General features: G+C 48.9%; 1 protein-coding gene across 1 annotated transcript in view; it reads right to left on the bottom strand.

Annotated features, from left to right (window-relative positions):
* Positions 1–5102: 5102 nt before the first annotated feature.
* The window catches only part of ZC3H3 (zinc finger CCCH-type containing 3), a 351980-nt gene continuing 334665 nt past the window's right edge, over positions 5103–22417 (bottom strand). Inside the window, exon 12 of the mRNA XM_030553922.1 lies at positions 5103–5423. Coding sequence (XP_030409782.1) covers positions 5392–5423 — 32 coding nt within the window. The 3' untranslated portion in view covers positions 5103–5391. The remainder of the gene's footprint in view (positions 5424–22417) is intronic.

Genomic DNA, 22417 nt, shown 5'->3' on the forward strand with positions numbered 1-22417 from the left:
GGCTGGAGCTAGGTGGGCTGTGTTATCCGAAGGCAACCTTTGAGCATGACCCTCCTTGGTGGCTTATAATACACAGCATGATCAAGGGTGGGTTCATGAATAACTGTCAAGCACTCAAGAATCTTCTGCCCAGCGTTCCCATCTGTCTTTTTAAACGCCGTGCAGTGACAGACTGCACCATCAGCAAGGTAGCAGCAGGGTGCTGGGCTCATTGTGCCCTCGGATGAAAGAGCCCTTGTGTGAGGGGTTGAGGTGTAACAATGCCTAGATGGGTTGTCTCACTCAAACCAAGGATGCAGCGGGGTCCGCGTGGCAGGTGTACAGCAATCACAGAATTTTTGAGAGTCCCAAATGGTTGAATTTAGTGCTGTCGATGTCCCCGTGTTTCACAAAGGTGTGTAACATCACAATAGGGAAACTGAGGGGTCACGTGCCCAAGTCAGAAGTGGGAATAGAACCCAGCTATCTGGACTCCCAGTGACTTGCCCTAATCACTGGACCATGCTCCCTTCCCTGCCTCTACGGAGCACAGAGCAGGCCCACGAAGATAGCAGCGATGTGTGCCAAAGCATTCAGGTTTGGAAATTAGTTACATGGCAGCTGTGGTTGTACTTCGTGCCAGTGAATGGACACGATCCGAGAGCTGATACGCTGGGCAGTTGAGCGACACACTATCTGTCAGTCCCTCCTGGAACAAATCCTGCGGTGTAACTCACACCCTATAAACAATTAGCCTCAGCCCCCTTAAAGAAACGCTTCTTCCTGGAAGTTTCAGAGTGGCACTTGGTACTTTGAAAAGTCAGAAGCTCTCTGGGCTGCTACAGTTTTCCAAGCCTCTGCATATTTCATTTCCCCCCTACAGGAATCTCAGTCCTGCCCTGGCAGTAAACAGTGATGTTAACATCAAGCGCCAAAGAGAACGCTACGGTTACAGGATAGTAACTCCATCCCAAGCCCTGGCAGAGGAACGAGCCAGTCCCCACCCCAACACCTGAACTGAATTGATCCCCAAGGGATCAAACAGGCCCACAATTCCTGCTGCCACAGATGAGGGCAGGGAGCTAGAGCAGACCCTGGGACTGGTGTGGAAGGTGGGGAGCACCACATGTGAAGGCCATCACCAGAAGTCGAAGGGTGCTCAGACCCTTGCAGGATCAAGCCCTAAAGAGCATCATTAAACTTACATCATCCTACCCTGGGGCAGAGCAAATGAATGGCTGAGATAGGCAGGGGCCCGGAGTGGTAGCTCGGCCTGGATGGCGCAGCAGCAGGGTCGAACCTTTCTAGACGTATGTCTCAGCGATGCTGATTCATGGGTAACGTGTCGCATGGCTGTTACAGGGAAGCATGGACAGACTGGGACAGCTATGATCCCTATCTGCTAAAGTCAAGGAAGGAGAACACCACAGAGCAGAGTCACACTAGAGAGACAAGCACTGTCCAGGCAGGGACTGTAACACGAGCAGGGTCAAGAAAGTCTCTACGGCACAGAACCTACAACAGCTGGCTATAAAATATACATCAAGGCAGGAAACTTCCCTGGATCTAACCTCAACCAGCTACTGACTTACTAAGACCTCAGTTTCACTCGGCTTCCTAGCATCTGTCGCCCCTGCAAGAAAATGGGGTAAAAAGCAGTAGAAACCTTAGTGGCAAGAGACAGAGACATTACAGACCACTCTGCAACCACTGCAAACCTGAGGGTGATTCATCTGGCAGCTCACTGTCCCCAAGAGAATAAATTACAGGCCCTGTCACTGTGAACCCAAGGATGCTGCACCTCAGAGCACGGCTCCCCCAGGGAAATATGTTGCCAAAAGACCTTGAAAATAAAAAGTGCCTGGCTGTTGGATTTCAGAGTTCACACACTAACTCTGATTTCTTCCCTTCCGCTGATAAACACGCAGACCTTGCAATCCAAGGGCTTCAATGGGGGGCATGCTGGCAACGCTGGGATGGTACGGTTTGCTCCCTGGATATGCAGTAAGTTAGGCAGCACTTGGTCGGCACGTATACCTGTCTGGGTTTTATTGACACACAGCAGTTCGTATGCTTTTGGCAGGTGCAAGGGTGAGAGATTTTGCTAACCTCCCATTGTGTGTGTCGCCGGCTGCTGCCCATCTGAGGAATGAGAACTGAACCAGCTACGTGATGTGAAACCATCATCACCACCTGCCCCCGACTTCCAGTTAATGATACCAAGCTAATAACTACGACATCCTACCAGAAGTGGGAGGAGTTTGGAAGGAGACAGGCCCTCTTGGTCTTTCCTGGGACCTCTTAGTTCAGGATTTTCCTTTGCCCTGTATCCTCTGTATCTCCCCACATCAGGAAGATCTAATGGAGAAACTGAGGCTGGTTCCTGGCCATAAGGTGAATTTGCCTTGATAATATTTACTTCTCCAGCCTCTATCTCCCGAGCAGCAATGATGGCCAAAGTTTGTCTTCAGATACTCCCATTCAGCCCGCATTGTCTTGCATAGGAGTGACCAAGAGACAAATCTGGCCCTAAGGTTCACTATGACCGAATGCTTAGACTATCCTCTGACCTAATTCCAGGGAACCCCACCAAAGCAATGTTCTTACTGACCATTCCCTGCAACTGAAGTCTTACTGGGGACCTTCCTGGCTGCTGTAGATGCTTTCGATCTTGAGGTCCTAGTACTCCCATGATGTGACATGTCCTGTATGGATCTCCTTGGCTTCACTGCAAAGTATGTTATGTCACTGGGATTGCTTATGGAGTTCTCAGTGCTTTTTGCAAGCTCGATCTGATGGGAATTTCTGGAGCTATCCATGGAAACTTAGTGACACCCAGTAAAACTCACCTCCATCCCCTAAAGTTTAAAATGATGGAGACAAAAAAGAGAAAACCTGCAGTTCTGCATGTGCAGCGCCCTCGGTAAGTTGCCTGGCCAGCACTCCTTGGCTCTTTGGGAACACACAGAGACAAGATGCTAAATCACGGAGATAAAGAAATGGAGTGGGGGGAATAAAAACAGCCCAATCAACTGGGTGTTTGCTAACGACCCCCCTCATGCTCCCTCCGTCCCTCAGTGCAGTGAGGAGCCGGGGAGGAAATGCCAACCTCGGCAGATTGCAATTATAGTTACAATCAATCTTTTATTAGCTTGTTGCTCTGTGGTGAAAGGAGGAGATGAGCCAGGCAGATTCACAGAAGGGGGGAAATTTCACTGCTCACTGCAAAAATTTCAATCAAACTCTATGGCAGCTGGTTTGATATGCAAAGTGACTGAGAGATACTACCGTGGTGAGTAACTAACATCCTCCAGGAGGGTGCTGCTGGAGCAACTTTGGACGATCAGACCTCGTGAGAGAGAAAGGAATTGACATGTGATAACCGTGCCTTTATCCCAGCTCCAGGGCATCTCCTTGGGGGCGAGAGGGATACAAGACATAAACTGTGTCAGCACCAAGCGATTTAGTGCCATATTACGCATGCTGAGAAGTTGTAAACTGGTTTAGCAAATGTGTCTGGTTTTAACTAGAGACAGGTGGAGGCTGCTAAGTCTGGATCCGGATTCTGAATGCTCCAAAGCTGTGCTCTGGGTGGACCCGTTTAAAGAGAGTGAAAGTCAGACCCAGATCATACTTTGGATTTGGAATGTTCCCAAGTTTGGGGTATCTGTAAAAGGTAGAGCTGGTGCACAGGTGTTCGGCTCTGGGGGTCTGGTTTGGGTCAGCTCTAGATTTCAAACCAAATGCTTGTTGTGTTTATATCATCTCCGAGCACATCACTGGGGCTCCATTTCATTCGAGTCTGACCCACTGTAAACACATCAGTTAAAAATAAAGCAACCAAGGAGTTCTGAATATTACAAACCCCCCCCCAGGGATGGAGGTGGATTTATCCAGGAGGGCATTTGGCCTGTACATTTGGGAGCTAAGCAGACAGCGTCTTTGATGCACTTAACAATCATTCTATGAACCTGGCAGATCAGAGAATGCTGGCTTCTAAACCAAGAAAACAGGTTATTTTCCCTGGACCTGAACTGAAGGAGCTGGAATTCAGCCCACATTGAGAAGGGCACTAAATCCTAGGGTGGGAGGCCTATGCTCCATATGCATCTGTCTCCTTGCACCCTGCTATTGCCACAGTAGAGAAGAGGAGAAACTACCATTAAAAAATGTCTAATTCAGAGTCCGCGGCTCCTCGCTCTTTCCCAACTAGATACTCTGTCATCCTTAGCTTTCACAAGCCTAGTGTTTTTCCCTGGAATACTGAATCAGGTTGCGTTCCTCGTCTCTTTGCATGAGCCAGATATAGGCGGGGAAAGCAGCGGGATCACAAGGCAGTGCTCACTGAAAGCAGCAGCATGGAACCCACTGTGCTGACTACAGACTTCACCTCCTGTCCTCTTAGTCTCACCGCATCCCTTGTGGTCTCCTCTCCTCTTGGAGGGGTACCGGGATGGGGGAAGATGATTGCCCTGCAAAGCCCCATCACACACTGCAGGATCACAGGATTTTCTTGGGCCCCGTCACCTGCAGACAAATCACTAGCAAACAGACTCCTCTGGGTGCATTAGATATTAGGGGGCTTGCATTTCAATTCAGAAATGCTTCCTTCCCCGCTCCTCTCCCACCTACACCCAATTTCTTGGCCCAAGGGCATAACTGTTTCTCTGAAATGGCTTCAGAGCTCACCTCATATGGCTGTTCTGTTTGGGTCACACACACCCCTTCAGCACATGGCTACAGGAAGCCACAGCCCCCTTGCACACCCCTCACCCCCAAAACAAATTCCTATCCTGACGATTGTAAGAAGCTCACATCCTCATTTCTAGGCAATTGCTGTACTTCTTGGCTGGCTGAAGTTCTCCAGCCTCTCATCATGCAGTATAATTTCCCACTAACAGACAGTGCTGTTGAAATATACCCAACTGGGCAATGCGGCATCCTGGCAATAAAGAGAAACAGAGTTAGGTTTCTTTAACTCTTGTCCCTTCCTCAAATCTCTGTGAGGAGAATTACAGCAACTGCAAAGCTCCAAACACGGCACCAAGAACCCGGGTAACTCAAGAATGACCAGGCAAGCTGAAGTTAAACAGGGGCTTGGGAAGGGGTTTGTTTTAAATAAACCAGATTAAAAGATCATTTATTCCAAAATTAAAATGCTTTTACAAAGCCGCCTCCCTGCAAGACGGGGCTGGGGGAATCTGGGACATTTACTGTTACCAGGTTCAGGGTCAAATGAACGTATCGAAATGGAACACAAATCAGGAGGAGGCCTCCTCCTGTCTTGCTGTCCTGAGGTAGGTGCCGGGCCCGGCCTGGCCGCTGTGTTTCCTGAGGCGTTCGGCTGCTGGATGGTTGGATGGACCAGTGCATGAGGTGGGCGGGAGAGATGCTGAATCCAGGGAGCTGACCTCACAGCCTGGGCTTGATCTGCAGAGGCTTCCCTGGAAAGAGAAGGCGAAAGCGGAAGGTGAGGATTGTGGTGACGATCGTAGCTAGCAGTTGGGGAATATAAATCTATGGCAGAGGAAGCGGTTAGAGGCGAGCCCCAGATGCATTATGGGAAGAGCAGAGGGGCCACAGCACTGGAGAAGATAACTATGCACATGCTAGCTGTATAATATGGGCTTAGAGGGCCAAACTCTGCTCACTTTTCTGTGGCCAGGCCAGGCCCCCGCCTGCACAGTGGAATAGGATTCGGAGAGCACCACTTGCACACTGTGCGGGAGCTCAGCCACTGGCCATGATCTCCACTCCCGCAATGGAGCTGTGATGAGAACAGAGGTTAGCCTAGATCTAAGGACAGTGAGAGCTCCCTGTCCTCATCTTCAAATCCTCCGCTGGGCCAGGAAGCTGCTAGCCCAGCGGCCATCTCACCTTCCGAGAACACTGCAATACACACCTGGCCGAACAAGCCGCCTCGCAGCGACACCCAGCACAGAAGGAAGCGGCCACCAGACCCCCACCACTAGCCAACCCTACAATGTTTGCCAGGGAACTGAACCACAGCTTCCAAAAAGTCCAGTGGATATGACGAGGGGTAACAGCTCAGGGTTCTGTTGCTGGCTCTGATACTCATTGGCCATATGAGCTTGGGCACGTCACTTAACACAATACCATTATTTCCTCAGAGCCTCAGTTTTCTCATCAATACACTGGAAATCCTCTTTCCATCCCTTGCCAGCGTTAGTGATTGCAAAGCGCTTTGGGATCCTCAAATGGAAAGTCACCTAGATGAGCACTGAGGGCCATGTTACAGCTCTGACTAGGGACTGTGTATGTATTTTACACTTACACACACACACAGCAACACTGCACTAGCCTGTATTTCTTGGCAGCTGTGAACCACTGGAGAATTCCAAGCCTTGGGCAGATGCCATCTGGTTGACTCCCAAAACAAATGAGTGGCATTTAGTGGGGCAGCAGCTGCTGCTAAGCCAGTGTGACTAACCCTCTTTCACTGAGCTGGAGGTGGGGGTGGGCAGGCAGTGTTACTGGGGAAGGGGCGCGGAGGGAGAGTTCATATCCATTCTCACTCTTGGCCCAGCCCCAGGGTCTCGTTCCATCCCACTTGGGGCTAGAGCTCATCTTTTGGGCTCCCCTTACTCTGCTGCTCATACCCCTTGGTTTCCTTCTACTCTCATCGTCATGCCTTCCTCCATGCTGGCTGCATCCATAAGCCACTCCCCAAACCGGGCCCGCTGGGTTCCCAGCCTCTCTTCACGCAAACCTTCCCGAAAGGCTCGCTTCTAACACCATCCCATGGCAAACCTCTTCCCCACCCAACGTCAAATCACAGGAGAAAGGAGGGAGATTGGAAAACCGAAATAACCCTAAACGTGGATCTCCCAATGTGTCTAGTCGTACCCGGCAGGGCCCTAACCTGTAAGCAGCCAGGGGCAGGGACTGGCTTAATAGTGCCAAGCACATGATCATTAAATGAGATTCTCCATAATAGGGAGCCTCTGCTATGAGGCTAGTGAGAGAATGGCGCTTGGGCCAGTGGTGTGAACACAGGGGGTCTCATCCTGCTTCTGTCACTGGAACAGAGGACTGGAAAGGACCTGCTGGGTCACTGAACCCAGTCCCCTGCTATCACAGGCAACTCTGTCAGATCATCCATCTTACAATCAGTTTGGTTATTTGTCCCCTGCTGCTAGTGTTGAGAGGCTGCTCCACAACTTCACTCTGAGGGTTCGAAGCTTCCTTCTAATTTCCAGCCTCAATGTATTGACACCCAGTTTATTGCGTTTGCTCTTGCGCCGACATTGTCCATCTTAAATAGCTCTTCTTCCTCCTCAGCACCCCTCCCCCTACCCAAGGGATTTAGAGAGAGCAATCAGGTCTCTCCTCAGCCTTCCTTTTGCTACATTTCAGCCAAGCTCTTTAAGTCTCCTCTCATCAGATATGTTCCCTGTTCCCCAGAGCATCCTAGCAACCCTCCTTCTCTGCAACTCCCCTGTGCCCTTAGGCTAGCTGCACAAGCTATGGGGGTGCTACAAAAATCTAACAAACACAGGAATGTTTTGTGGGGGGTATTTCCACATTTGCTCTTGCTGCTAGGAAGCTAACCTAACTAGAAACCAAGTTATCATATTTCTTAATGGGGAGGTAGTGTTGCCCAGGGGATAGAGCATTTGATGGGGAGTCAGGAGACCTGGATTCTATTCCCCTCTCTGCCACCAACCTGCAAAGTGACCTTCGCCTCCCTGTGCCTCAATTTCCCCTCCCATCTTTTGTCTCTCTCGTCTATTTAGACTGTAAGCAGTCTGGGACAGAGCCTCACTGTCTCGGTACAGCACCTAACACAATGGGGGCCTGATCTCAGTTCAGGCCTCTGGGCACTCCTGGAACAGAAATAATCAGGATAATAAAGTGAAACTGACCAATCCAGTTGCAGCGTACAACTTTAGTGACGTGCAGAAAGCAAACAGACAGCAGCAATGGCGAGAAATAATTAAGATCTGAAAATCTGTCAGCTCCATTTAAAATAATGCAATAGCATTAGAGAATCAGGGCTGGCCAATCCTTATTGTGGTACATCCCTGCATTGCTAATACCACACACGAGGGTACATCATCCTGGCGCTAGGAAACTGTTGGGAATCATTTGTTGTTTTTTTAATGGCAACAGCTCTCTAGGCGTTTTAGACTGACTGACTCTTTAACCTCAACCACCTTGTCTTACCACTGACATCAAAAGCAGCCATGGGGTTGTGTCCCTGCATCACTTACCGAAAACGTCGTCCTTCCCAAACTGCCCTGGATTTACAGTCACCTCATGGTAACAAGATTCCTTCATGGGAAGGCTAAGCTGCAGCAAACAGCACAGCTGAGAAATGCTGGTTTCTGGTTCTTTCACAATGGGCTGGAAGATACTGTTGTTCTTATGTGGCATCTCCATTTCCGGAAGTTTGCAATAATGGCAGCCCATTCCGTGCAGGTCTCTGCTAATCTCTTTGTGGATGAACAATGCTTTTGATCCACTTGGGACATTCCACCCTCCATCCATGGTTGTCGTCTTCTGCCTGGTGTTGTTCTGCCACCAACTTTCCCTTCCAGTGCCCAGAAACATTCATCGCCCGGGGATCTCTTAAAAGTATCCTGCAAATCAAATCTTTCTTTATGAAAGATTGCTCACTACTGTTTGCCTAGTTCCAGTCATCTCCAAAACCTTTTCACTGGTTACATGGTGTATCCAGGATATTTTCAGAATTCTTCTGTAACACCATAATTTGAATGATTGTAGTTTATTTATTATGAGGGTTTGAATGTCTACGTTTCACAGCCATAATTTAATGCCAGCCACATGTAAGTTTTTAAGAGTTGGAATTTAGTCTTCAGATTTATGACACTTCCCATCAGATGTTTATTCTTTAGTGATGTCTCTTCCGGTCTTGCTATTCAGTGCTAACTTGCCTATCCGATCTTCCATCTTCTGTAAAATACCATTCCCAATCCCCCCTCTGGCTGGCTCCACAGAGAAGATGTGATGTTTACAGAAACCAGGCTTGGATGATTCATTGCCTTAGTTCCTTACCTGCTTATGCCAATGAGCCAATCTATGTATATAGGTACCTCTGACCTTCACAGGCTCTGTGATACTCAGAGTCCCCGAGTGGCTACGTTAACAGCTGTGATTTCCTGATGCAGCAAATGTTTCAATTAAGAGCAAGAGTGCTCTGCACCCACTGACTCCAAAGGGTTCAAAAAGTTGCAGCTAGTTTGCTGGGCCTGCTCTAGACTGAAAGTACAGGATGAAAAGAGCTGCTCCTTGCGCAGAAACTATGAATTGCCTGCGGGAACAGAGCATATGTCTAAAAGTGAGGGCTCCCTGCTCCCAGCCACACAGGGACTTCCCCAGGACTTCAATATCATCAGAGATTAAACATTCTGATATTAAAGAGTGAACTTTATCTAGCTGCAAACACCAGCCGTGGAGAGGGACGGAAAGTGGCAATAACACTCTGTGCTGCTATCACCCCTTTCACCTGAGAATCTCAGAGTGCTTTAGAGACCTGCATTCACCTGCTCATCACACAGGACGAGACAGGCCATTTCGGAGAGTTCAATGCCCTTCTTGGACTCCGAGGGAGACAAGTTCTCTGCTTTCGAGAACACATTTCACCGAGAAGCCATCACATGGATACTAATTATAGCTAGTCCCACTTCTTCCATGCCCTCCTCCCCTTCCATCTCTTCACCACATAATCATTGTATAGGACCAGTATACCCAGACTTTAGGCACAAGACTATCAACCTCATTAGAAGGCACCACCTCATCTCAAATCATCTGCTGCTCCATCAAACAGCTGACACTCACCTTTGCAAAGGGGTAGGCTGACATGACACGGACAATTATCTATTAACAACTCAATAAGGACATTATAAGAGTGACTTCATGGGGCCCTCAGTCAGAGTGTAAATCCTCCAGCTTCCAAGAAGCAACTGCCATCAGTTCTGTGCTGCCATGGAGTATTACTGCTGGGAGGGGGAAGATGGAACAGCCTGAATGCAAATGACAGCACTTGCTAGCCTCAGGACTAGACCTGCTAGCCCAGGTGTCATAACTCTCCTACTCAGATCTGAACCTTAGAGTTCAGAACATGAGAAGCTAGCACAAGACCTCCAAAGCTTAATTACCAGCTTAGATCTGATATCGCTGCCATCAATCAGGAATTTTAGGGCCTGATACCCTCTGGTCCCCCCAAAACTTCCCAGGGGACCCCAAGACCCAGATTCCTTGAGTCTCACCACAAAGGGAAATAATGCACTTCCCTTCTCCCTCTTCCCCTCCAGGTGTTCCCTCCCTGAGTTCCTGGAGAGATATACAGATTCAAGCTCCGTGAATCTAAACAAAGGGATTCCACCCTCCCTGCTTCAAGTCTTTGAAACACAAGTACCGAGAGATCAAATCTCTCTCCCCACTCACTCAGAGGGTATGCAAAGTCAGGCTTAGTAAATCTAACACAAAGAGATTTTCTCCGTCCCTTCGTTTCTTAGCCTTAACCAGTGAAAAACACTCAAACAGGTCTTAAAAAGAAAGCTTTATATAAAAAAGAAAGAAAAAGGACATAAAATGGTCTCTGTATCAAGCTGACAATATACAGGGTCAATTGCTTAAAAGAAAAAATGAATAAACAGCCTTATCCAAAAAGAATACAATTTAAAACATTCCAGCAACTACACACATGTAAATACAAAAAAACAATATAAACCTATTGTCTTACTATCCTTGTACTTACAACTTGGAAACAGAAGATTAGAAAGCCTGGAGATTCCTGTGATCACTCTCAGAGCCCAGAAAAAGAACAGACCAAGAACAAAGGACTCACACCCAAAACTTCCCTCCACCCAGATTTGAAAAAGTCTTGTTTCCTGATTGGTCTTCTGGTCAGGTGTTGTTTGTTACCCCTTTCCAGGTGAAAGAGACATTAACCCTTAGCTATCTGTTTATGACACCAGGTCCCCACCTTTGCGATGTTTAACGGTGCATTACCAGTCTGCCTGTTGGCTCATACACTTTGCAAACAGAGATGGGCTTTTCTTTCTGTTTTTCTCCACACTGTCACACCCATGTCATTTTTGTAGTGTCTGAACGTGTGTTCTTCCCACTTTTCCTTATCTACCCTGCCTACTTTCTTCCTTTCTACAGGTTAGGGGTGCAGCTCTGGGCTTAGGGGACAGACGCCCTCCTTAAGTACTCCAGCACACAGGGAGCTAACAGTGGTTTCTTTATTTCAGCGATTCTCAGACTTTTGCACTGATGACCCCTTTCACAAAGCAAGTGTCTGAGTGCGACCCCCCTTATACATTAAAACACTTTTTTACATATTTAACACCATTATAAATGCTGGAGGCAAAGCAGGGTTTGGGGTGGAGGATGACAGCTCACGACCCCCCATGTAATAACCTCATGACCCCGAGGGGTCCCGACTCCCAGTTTGAGAACCGCTGTTTTATTTGCTCTGCTGTATTTCCTGTCCCTCCTGCTTTCCCCCGCAAAGATCCCTCTCTCTGCGCTCTGAACTACTTTTTAAATGTGCCCTTCCTCACCCTCAGTCACATACTATCTGCGTTCACTCACATATACACCTCCCCACCTCTCTGCACTCACTCACCCTCCGACACCTCTCTGCACCCACTCATATGTATGCACCCCTCACCTCTCTGCACCACTCACATCCCCCCAACACCTCTCTGCACCCACTCACATGTACACACTCCCCACACCTCTCTGCACCACTCACACCCCCCCACACCTCTCTGCACCACTCACATCCCCCCACACCTCTCTGCACCCACTCACATGTACGCACCCCCACCTCTCTGCACCCACTCACCCCCCACATCTCCACTCACCCCCCAACATACTCTCACTTGTCTGCGCCCACTCATACACACACACTCCCACACATCCATACGCACACTTATCTGCACCCACTCACGTGTACACACGCTCCCCTGCATATACACACCTAGCTGCATCCCCCCCACCATACTCACCTCCCTAGAAATGCTCCCAGGTTTCAATTCCCCCCACACACACCCCGCCCAGTTCTGCTCCCAGGCCCTACTCACCCCGGACAAGAGGGTCAATGGGTTTGCCAAGCCCTGACAAGCAGGCAGCAAAGCATTTGCCAGTTCCAGCTCCCTCAGGGATCTGTGTCCCCAAGAAAGTGCCATGGGCAGTACGTCGGGGCCCGCCCAATCCCCAGCATGGGGAGAAATGCTCCAAAGAGGAATTAAAGCCGGGGTGGGGGGACCTTCAAACGGAGGGACTAACATTGTCTGAGTGCTCTGAGAACGACATAGTGGCAGGGGCTGGAAGCTGCATCTGAGCACCAGCGAGCAGGGTGTTCTGGGTGGTGTTCTTGGGGCAGGGACAGCTCTCCCCCCAGTTGCAGTGAACTCGCAATGCAGAGCAGACAATGGGGCCTTAATGGGGGAAATCCTGCTGCTCTGCTCCCAGCCACACACTGTCACAGACAGCCAGCGCCCTGGTGAAGGAGGGAACAGCAGTAGGACAGACCCCAGGAAACACCCAGCAGGAAGCCGATCGCTTAAATGCACATCACAGCTGTGCAGCAAAGGGGAGAACAGCTCAGCACACAAGAGCGCACCTGTAGAAAGAGCTGGGGGGTGGAGGGGCACTTCAGATGCACACCCCCAAAATCCCTGATCTATTTTACTGCCCAGCAATGACAGCTCAGCAATAAAACCCCAACGCCCCCAGAAAATCAGGCTGACACTTTCGATGCAATACAGGGGCATGAGATCTTGTTTGTGTAAATTAGGCAATGCCATTACGTGTCTAGATCAGTAGTTCTCCAACTGTGGGTTGGGGCTCCATTCTAATGGAGTCACCAGGGCTGGCGTTTAACTTGCTGGGGCCCGGGGCCGAAGTCCAAATCCCATCGCCCGGGGCTGAAGCCTAAGCCTGAGGTCTTCAGGCTGGGGTGGTGGGGCTCAGGCGGGCTCAGGCTTTGGTTCCCCTCCTGGGGTCTTGTAGTAACTTTTGTTGTCAGAAGAGGGTCGCGATGAAGTTTGAGAAACCCCGATCTAGATTGATTCCTTCCAATTGATCCATGTTAGTCCGTGTGTCCTGCTCCACCCAGAACCGTATCTCTCAATGACTGGCCCATGGACTGGCGCCGGTCCCTGAGATCTCCCTGATGCAGTTTAGGAAGGCAGCAAGTCAGTTCCTGGTATCCAGTTGAGAACCGCTGGGTTAGAAGACATGAATCAACCACTGCCCTGGGCTGTGAGAGATGAGTTTGGTCCCAAGGCATCACAGCTGCTGGACCCTTTGCTCTTCATCAGCTCTGCTGGGTATTCACAGATTTTAAGGCCAGTATGGACCACCAGATCAGCTCATCCTGGATAACACAGGCCCAGAATTTCACCCCACACTGAGTCCATTAACTAAAGCATCTCTTCCAGAAAGGCAACCAGTCCTGCTTTAAAGACACGGAGAGATTACTATTTATCATCATTTGTACTGTTGTAGCACCTAGGAGTCACGGTTCTGACTTGGGACACCATTGTGCCAGGTGCTGTACAAACAGAACAAAAGGCCAGCCCCTGCTCCACAGAGCTGACAATCTAAGTATAAGACAAGAGACAACAGATGGAGACAGACCGAGGAGTACAAGGAAACCATGACCCAATACTGGTCAGTGTGCGAGACAGTGGGCTCCGGACGCCAGCAGCCTAACTGCTGTCGTGATTCATGGTGGCATCACAGCAACGGAGAGTTTTAAGAAGGGATGTGAACAGTGAAGGGGCTTTGCAGAAGTTTACAGGAAGTTCCTCACACGTGTCAGGGACAACATGGGAGAAAGGTCTAGGGGGCTTGCTCGACAAGTTAGCAACTGGGCAATCGATGCTGGTGCACTACTGATAGAGCAGGCACAGGCCAAGAAGTGAAAGTGAAGACAAGCTGCTTATGTCTGAAGCGCTAAAGAAGGGGGAGCCACCAGTGGAGGGAGGCAAAGAGAAGGGCTCAAGGATGCTCCAGGCGACGGGCTAGGAGAATGGATATTCTTAATCAATAGGAGTGAGGCATGGTTGTCTTCGTCAAGGCCGGAGAACAGGATGTCGCAGTAATTGGGACTCAAGACAATGAGAGCTTGGACAAGAGCTTTCTGTGTGTGGATGGATAGGAACGGCTGGACCTTACAGATGTTATGCAGAATGAATCTGCAAGGCTTAGACAGAGTGGATGTTTAAACCTACACAGGGGTCAGAATCAAAGATGATGCCCAGGTTCCGGGCCCGAGTGACAGGCAGGATGGTGCTGTTGAGCACAATGGTCAAGAAAGAGGATACCAGGGAGGACTTAGGCCAAAGGCGGTGGGGAGGCAGATTAGCAGCTCTGCTTTAGCCACATTGAACTTCAACTCATGTCTAGACATCAACAAGATGGACAAAGACAGGCTGAGACTAGCTTGTACAGAAGGTGGCAGGCCTGGAGCAGAGAAGTAGATCTGAGTTATCCGCATACAGTAGTTGAATTTGTGTTTGCAGATGAAATTACCCAGGGACAAGGTGTAGAGGGAGAAGGGGACTAAGGTCAGAGCCCAGAGATAGAAAATCCACCGCTTCCCTTGGTGGTTCGTTCCAATGGTTAATCGCTCTTGCTGTTCAAATTTGTGCTTTATTTCTAACTTAATCTGCCTGGCTTCAGCCTCCAGCCGCTGGTTCTTTCTCTGAAAGATTAAAGAGCCCTTCAGTACCTGGCATTTTCTCCCTGGGTAATCAGATCACCTCTTGATCTTCTTTTTGGTCAGCTGAAGATTAAGCTCTAAGTCTCTCACTACAAAGCATTTTTCCAACCCTTGAGTCCTTTTTGTTGCTCTTCCCTGCACCCTTTCCAATTTTTCCTCACCCTTTTTAAAATGCGGACACCAGAACCAGATGCCGTCTCCAGCATCAGTCTCCCTAGCGCTGTTCACAAACGCCTGCTCCCTGGTCCATACATCCCAGGACAGCATTAGCTCTCTTTGCCACGGCATTGTGTTGGAGCTCATGGTCAGTTCTTTGTCCACCATGACACTTCAAATCCTCTCCAGAGTCACTGCTGGCCAGGATATAGGCCACAATTTGCAGGCACCCCTACAAGAGGCCATTCCCTGCTCTATTGCCTCCTCTTGGTCTGGTGCCAGCACCCCTTGCGAGTCAGCCAGATGCGAGAGACCACAGCTGTTGAGCTGGAAGAGAGGGAGAGATCAGGGACAGGAATGGAGAATGATACTCTGTGCAGAAGGCTGGGCCAAATTTCCAGCTTCTGGATGCTGGGCGTAGTCCTTTGCATTTTGTACGGCGTCTATTACCCTGCATCTGTGCACTGGGATAGTTTGGCTCTGCCACCCAATACTTCCTGGACCACTTGGAAAGTGACAGAAGAGCCAAGTGTTCGGATGCCTGGAGTGAGTTACTGCCTAAAAGCATTTGGCCACCCCTCCTGATCAGCTGAAATCTCCCAAAGTACCTCTCAGCACCCTGCATTAACAATGGAAACAAGACTGCCTTGTGGCCCTAGTGCATCACTCTACATCAGAGAACTTTCCCCTGGGGACACAGAGCCCCTCAGCCAGCTAGCCCAGGAAATGCGTAGACAGCTCCAAAACGTACTAGGTAACAGACCCGCCCCCCAGGGAGAAGGAGGGCCAATACCATTGGTGGCTCCTGTTGGAAAGTCCCCTCTTCACCCTGCCCTTAGAACCAGAGAGATGGGACCATTTGAGACCAAACTGGATATTGGCCATCCCCAGAGACAGGGAGTATTAGATCAAAGCCAACACTCGAGCAAGCGCTGCACCTAACGAGCACATAATGGAGCAGGCTGCAGCTGTCCTGCCTTTCATGTGTGGGTGCAGCTCACAGAAACCACAGCCCCGCTGTGCAATGCTCCATTCTGAGCTGACAAGAGAAGGGGAGGTGCAGGCTGCATTTAGGTCGCAGGCCACGCTCCTGGAGACCCTGCTTTAGCGCTATGCTTAACCTGTCGGAGCAGCGTTTCCATAGCGAAGGCGTTTCCCAGACCCCCTGACCTCATCTTCCTTGTAGCCCTCCCCACTCCCTTCCCAGCCCCCAAGAGCTCTTCAGATGGGACATGAAGTTGCAACGCTTCAGCTCTGCACACACCAGCTCCAGCCTGCTGGCTGGAATTCCGGAGTTCTAGAAATCCTGAGGAATGAGGCTCCTCTCTCAGGCCTCTCTGCTGAAGCCAGTAGGATTCAGTTACCCTGTTCCCAAGCACAATGGGTGCTGGGCTGTACAGCTGGCCATTCCTGCTGACAGCGTCCGCATATGGCAGGAAGCCTGGACCCAGAGGCCATAAGAGAGCGCTCAGGACGCCGATTAAAAACGCATTACAGCTTGCATGCTGGTGAGCCGAGGGGGAAATGAGAGAACTAAAAGGTTTTGAAGGTGTAGAAACAAATGATCCTCCCACAGGAACACAGTCAGGAATGGACATGGTCAAGGGGATCTCTGGGGCTATCAGGAATTTGCTGCTTTGTTAGACAAATGCACAATTGGAAAGGGCTGGTTGGGTTTGTGTGGGCCTGCAGGCTGCACCGGTTAACACTGTAGGAGACTGGCGAACAAGGAATCCCATAGGCAAGGGGAGCAGATGGCCCTAAGCCAAGGAGCGCACCTCCTGGTGGGTTCCTGGCATGTCGATGCTACAGGGGTTCAGGTCTCCATGCCCCAAGGGCAGGAGACCCCAGACCATTTACACAACGGACCTTAACCTGAGCCCAGGATGTCACAGGCCCCGGAGGAACGTCCACTAAAACGTTGCCTTGCATTCGGGGGGATTCCTCCCTCAGACTCTGCTGGGATTTCATGTGACGGTGGGGAGATGATTACGGGTCTGTTCAGGTGCCTCAGCCCACTTGGCCCTCCAGTGACTCACGTGGCCAGGGGTGGGGAAGTCTTATTTGTCTTCCTTGTTAAACTTGGCAACCAAACGTCCCCAGTGTCAGTGGCACTGATTCATGACTTTTGAGCTAATTTATGTAAAACAAAGAGGGCTCATTTAGCACCTTTCCACCCTTAATATAACACCCATACATCAGAGGGATGCAGGGCCGTCACTGGGGACTCGGCAATTAGTCACCTGCGACGTAGACTAAGAGCTTTAAAGGTACAGTGGCAGAGAAACAACCAACCCCACAGGCCTCCCCCCATTAAGGGCAGTATCACATACCAGGGTATTTACATGTTTGCATAGGGGCACCTTTTCCAGTCTATCCCTTCTGCAGAAAGGCCCTAGAAGCACTTGACTAAAATGATACTACTTAGGTGATTATGTACCATCTTCCATCCAAGGATCTCAGTGTGGTTCTCTCTGAGAGACAGACGATTATCCCCGCTTCACGGGTACAGGGAGGGGAAGTGACTTGCCCAAGATCACACACTGAGTCATCGATAGCGCTGTGAATAGAACCCAGGAGTCCTGATTCCAGGAGTTTGATTTACCAGATCAAACTTCTTGCCCACACTTTATTTGGCTCTTCACCATCTGTTCCTGAGCTCTGAACAGCCACACCACGAAGTCTGCTCTCTCCTGCTTGGAAGACAGGCCACGAGAAGCCTCCTTGCCAATACTTTAGATAACCCAAATAAAACCGGACTGGTCAGGGTACAGAGACAAAAGGATGGTCGGGGAGGGAGGGAGCGAAGAGGAGAATGGCATGTAGGTTGCAAAGTCCGCACTTCCAAAGCTTGAGTAAGAAAGAACAATTAACATCCAGCGTTGATTGACTGGAAACCCATCTGTGGAACTCACAAGCACTGCACTTACTGGGGGGAAGAAAGGTGAAGGCAAGCAACATAAGATGGCAAAAGCAGAATCTGCAAGAATTCAGTGAATCTGCACCACGGAGGACTAAAATCGGGAGCCTCCAACTAGAACTGCAGTCAAGCCATCCGACTCAATCCACTTCAGATGGACTAATTAGTGGTGAAGAGGGGGCTGGGGAAGGGGGATGGAGGGGAAGAGCAGAGGCATCCCGCTCCCCCCCTCAAGGCTTCACATTAAATATATAAACAGACAAACTAAGATTTATTGCTGCAAAACCAGCCCAGCAATATTTCTGAACGATGATATTGGCAGGTTAGTTTATGCCGAAAGATGGTGTAGAATAAAATAAGCTGAGTGAAGATCACGTGATTCAAGAGAGTCCGTCCATAGAGGATACTTACCTTAAGAGAATGTATTTACCATTCTTGTCAGCTGTGTTTTCTTAGCCATCAGCAGGGGGATATTTAATCATGCTGTATGTTTGCTTCCTCTGCTGAAGGACAGCACCCAGTGTCAGACCATAGCCATAAATCCGCAGGGGGACGGGAGGGTATTTATTTATTTTTTATGAGGAGCTATGAAATTCTTAGAGGCATGTTGTAAAATCGCCTGTCACTTCCCCCCAAGAGGCTCTGATGGGATGTTAATCGCCAAAATTCTTATCTACATGCGGCTTGATCTTAATTATGAATCTCAAACAGAGGAGAGGTAATTTAAAATCAAAAAACAACCAGGAAAAACCATTTGTCATCTTGAAGGGACAAAAATGTTCATAAGATTTTTACTGATCTGCTATCCTATCTTCCCCAACAGAGGTTGTGTCGTCCCCTTGAACACACTTTTTACACTTTCAAAAGCCCAGCAGGAACCATCCTAGAGTCAGGGAAGTTTTGACCTGGGATAAACTTTTTTTTTTTTTTTTCCCTACACTAAGGACACCGTTGAGAATGTAAATAGCTCCCACGGGCCCAGCATGGGCAGTACCAGGTGATCCCGACAAAGAGCAGGTGGCTTCCAGCCTTAACACTTCAGATGATTGCTAAATCACGATTACACCGCTGCAATTAGTAGTAGTCAGAACAGAGAAACCACTGCGATGAGGGAAATGATTTCCTCTTGGTCTCCCCAGGCAGCAGGGGGACTGAAGAGGAACATGGTGAGAGAAGTGATCTTTACTGTTACTGAAATTCCAAAAGTGAAAGGAGTGACAGCTTTAATCCAGTCTCTGGCTCCACCTGCCCTCCAATCCAGTGGCCTGTCTCTTCTCAATGTGTCACGGAACTCCCTGGCAGTTATAAAGCACCTGATTATCCCAACAGCACCTTGGTGACAGCAAAGATATCAGACTAGTGGCTCTGGAGAGCGTAGTGGTAAAGTGTGCTCTGCCCAACGCTAACCCGCCAGGGAACTTTGCCCCAGTACTGTCTGAACCCACTCTAGGAGGAAGAGGGGAGTTCAGTCTCCATGACCCATTCAACCTTTGAACGAAGGACCAGCAAGACGACTCCAAATGTGCATCGTAATGGTGGTTTCCGTCACGTGGATGCCGATCTGCCAGAAATTGCACTTAGTCCTAGCAATCGATTTTGGTCAGAACTGACCACAGCTGAATTTGAACCTGCAACCTCAAAGTTAAAGGCTTAATTCCCAATCCCCGCAGGTGGGGTCCCCTATCTCATACTGTGGCGAGTTTCGTTCACTGTATTTCTGAGCCAATCACGGCATTTTTTACATACTGCACACAAGGCACCGAGAGCAAATGTCGTTTTCCCGAATGAGCAACCTAGGACCTAAAGGAGGAAGATATGAGACGAGGGTATCTAGTACTATGCATCATCCCACCAACATGTTTGCAAGCCTTCCACGGATCTCCTAATACCCTCTTTGTTGACTTATTTGTCTAACTCACTCTTCCATTCTTCTTCTCTTCGCCATCCCTCTCCCCACCTGTTTACGGCTCTTTTCCAACCTTCATTTTCATTTCTTCTTCGGCTATATTTTCCCCAGCACCCACTTGAATGGAACATGACTTCAATATCTTGTGGCAGTGAGTGCTACTAGTTAACAATGTGCTGTGGATACAGGTTTTTCCTTTTATCAGTTTCAAAGGAAAACAGGGGGATACAATCAAACAGCCCAGTTACTGCAGAGCAGGGTTGTGAGACACTGTTAGCCAATACCGGTCCAGTACTTTGAACTTGCAAAGAGCTATCGAAACAATAAATATAATGGATGGAGAAATTTAGAGATTTTTTTTAAAACATCTTTACGAAACTTTTGTTGACCCCATTTAGCTTCCAGATCTTTGTGCACATTTTTAAATAGTTTGGTTGGATTGATTGTTGGTTCTATATTGTACACACTTGGTGCTTTCCTGTGTGAATTTTATTATATAATTAAATTAGCATCCACAAGTGCCTCAACTAGTGCTTCAAAATACACAACACTCAGAACAAGTGAGAAGCTGTTTTTATGTTTAAACCAATTTCTCAACTCTGACCCTGACTTCAGCCATTGCCTTGAGAAGAAATCCTTAATCTCTCTGCCTCAGTTTACCTAGCTATGAGAAGCAGGAGGGGAGATAATATTTGCTTCCCTCAAAGGGACTCTGTGAGGGTCCAACTGTGGCACGGTGCTTTGAAGAAGAAAAGACGCTCACTGACTTTAACGTGAGCTGGATCAGCCACCGTAGGCTGAGTGAATGGCAGGAGCAATCACTTCCAGCACATCCCCATTCGGCTAAACGAGCTACATCACCTCCATCCTCAGGTGTTGAGTTGGCATCAGCATGGTCAATCCACCACTTTTCAAACGCACTGGCAGGCCCTGAGGTGTGTACTTCGGTGGCTTCCTTCACCACAGCATTTGAGCGCCTTGCAGTCATGAATGGATTTGACCCTCACAACAGCACTATTATCCTGCCCCTGGAAATTTCCACTACATGCATCTGATGAAGTGAGTGTTCACCCATGAAAGCTCATGTTCTAAAACGTCTGTTAGCCTATAAGGTGCCACAGGACTCTTTGCTGCTTTTACAGATCCAGACTAACACGGCTACCCCTCTGATACTATTATCCCCATTGTACAGATGGGGAACTGAGGCACAGAGAAGTTCCGGAACTTGCCCAAGGTCACACAGCAAATCTGTGGCAAAGCAGAAAACCGATCCCCAGTCTTCTGAGTCCCCAGCTAGTGCCCTAACCACTGGGCCATCCTTCTTATCCCCCAATCCTGCAATCCAATCCATGCAGGTGGACCCGTAACACCTCCATGGGGTCCCACTGAAACCTACAGGCAGGTTCCCATTGGGACACAGGTGCTCTCTTTAGCGCTTCTGGGGTATCAGAGCTCCTTTGCCTCATTCATTGCTTAGGTTGGTCCTTGCACTAATACATTTCAGACCTCCCCAGGACCACAGGGGAGAGTGTTTTCTCTTACATGTACTAGCCCTGGCCTCCCCTCAAGCCTGTATGTGAATCAGTGTCAGGCAGGCTTCAAATCTGTCAGGGGGTAAATTACACAATAATCCCTCCCTCTTCTATAGAGCTTTTCACCAGTAGATCTCAAAGCAATTCATAATCTTTCATGTGTTTCCCCTCCGCACGCCCCTGGGAGGCAGGGCTGTGCTGTTATCCCCAGTGCACACATGGGAAGCTGATTGGAAGTTAAGCATCCAAATACCTATGAGGTTCTTGGCCTGTGTCTTCCCCACGGTCACACAGTCTGTGGCACAGCAGGGACCTGGACCCAGGTCTCCCAGTTCCCCTCCAGAAGACATATGGGGCCACTGAAAAAGTTTTGCTTCCACCTTGAGAACCCAAAGTATATTAATTATCTCCAAAGCAATACAAAGTTTTTAAAAACCCTAACCCATCTAAATGAACAATTGCTTTTAAATACAATGTAATCTAATGCACATGAGGAATTCAGTCAAATAAGGGAACATCCAGAGGATGGAAAGCCTGCGCTGACTGGAACAACAGGCTCCACACTCATTCTTTTAATAAACAGCTGACAGGGTTGGAATTAATTTCTGTGTGATACAACAACACATTGGTCAAAACTCGACACAGGGGGCTGAATTTTACCTCTGCCCTCTCCCATATCTTTGCCCAGAGACAGAGAGGTCCGACAACTGCAAACAAAAATATATTCTCTTTTTTTGTGCATGGTAGATTCTGCAAATTGTGTTATCAATCTTGTGGAGCACTGTGTGTGCCTTCACTCTATACCACCCTCTGTATTTCGGGAGCAGTGCAATCTATCTTCTGGGAACCAGGTATATAATTTCTAGTTAGCGAAAGCTAGGATAAGAAGCCCCTTTTTCATTATGATGATTGAACTGCTTCCAAAGAGAAGAGCGGGGCTGGATCGCCAGCCCTTTGTGGAAACCTGAGCAGCTTCTGCTGAGCTTGTCAGCATCACTGGAGAATTAGTACTTCCAATGCTCTTACTTTTGATGAAAATCAACATTTATTTTGCCTAAGCCTAAGAAGGTGTCAGGCAGACAGAGAAACGTGCCACTCTTAAAGGGAAAGAGAGCAAAAGAAAGAAATCTAATAGAAATATATTATCAAGTCCGAGAAGTGGGCCCTACAGTAAATCACACTTCAGGTGGCACCAT

This window comes from Gopherus evgoodei, chromosome 2 (assembly GCF_007399415.2).
Source record: "Gopherus evgoodei ecotype Sinaloan lineage chromosome 2, rGopEvg1_v1.p, whole genome shotgun sequence".
In the NCBI taxonomy this organism is placed as follows: Eukaryota; Metazoa; Chordata; order Testudines; family Testudinidae; genus Gopherus; species Gopherus evgoodei.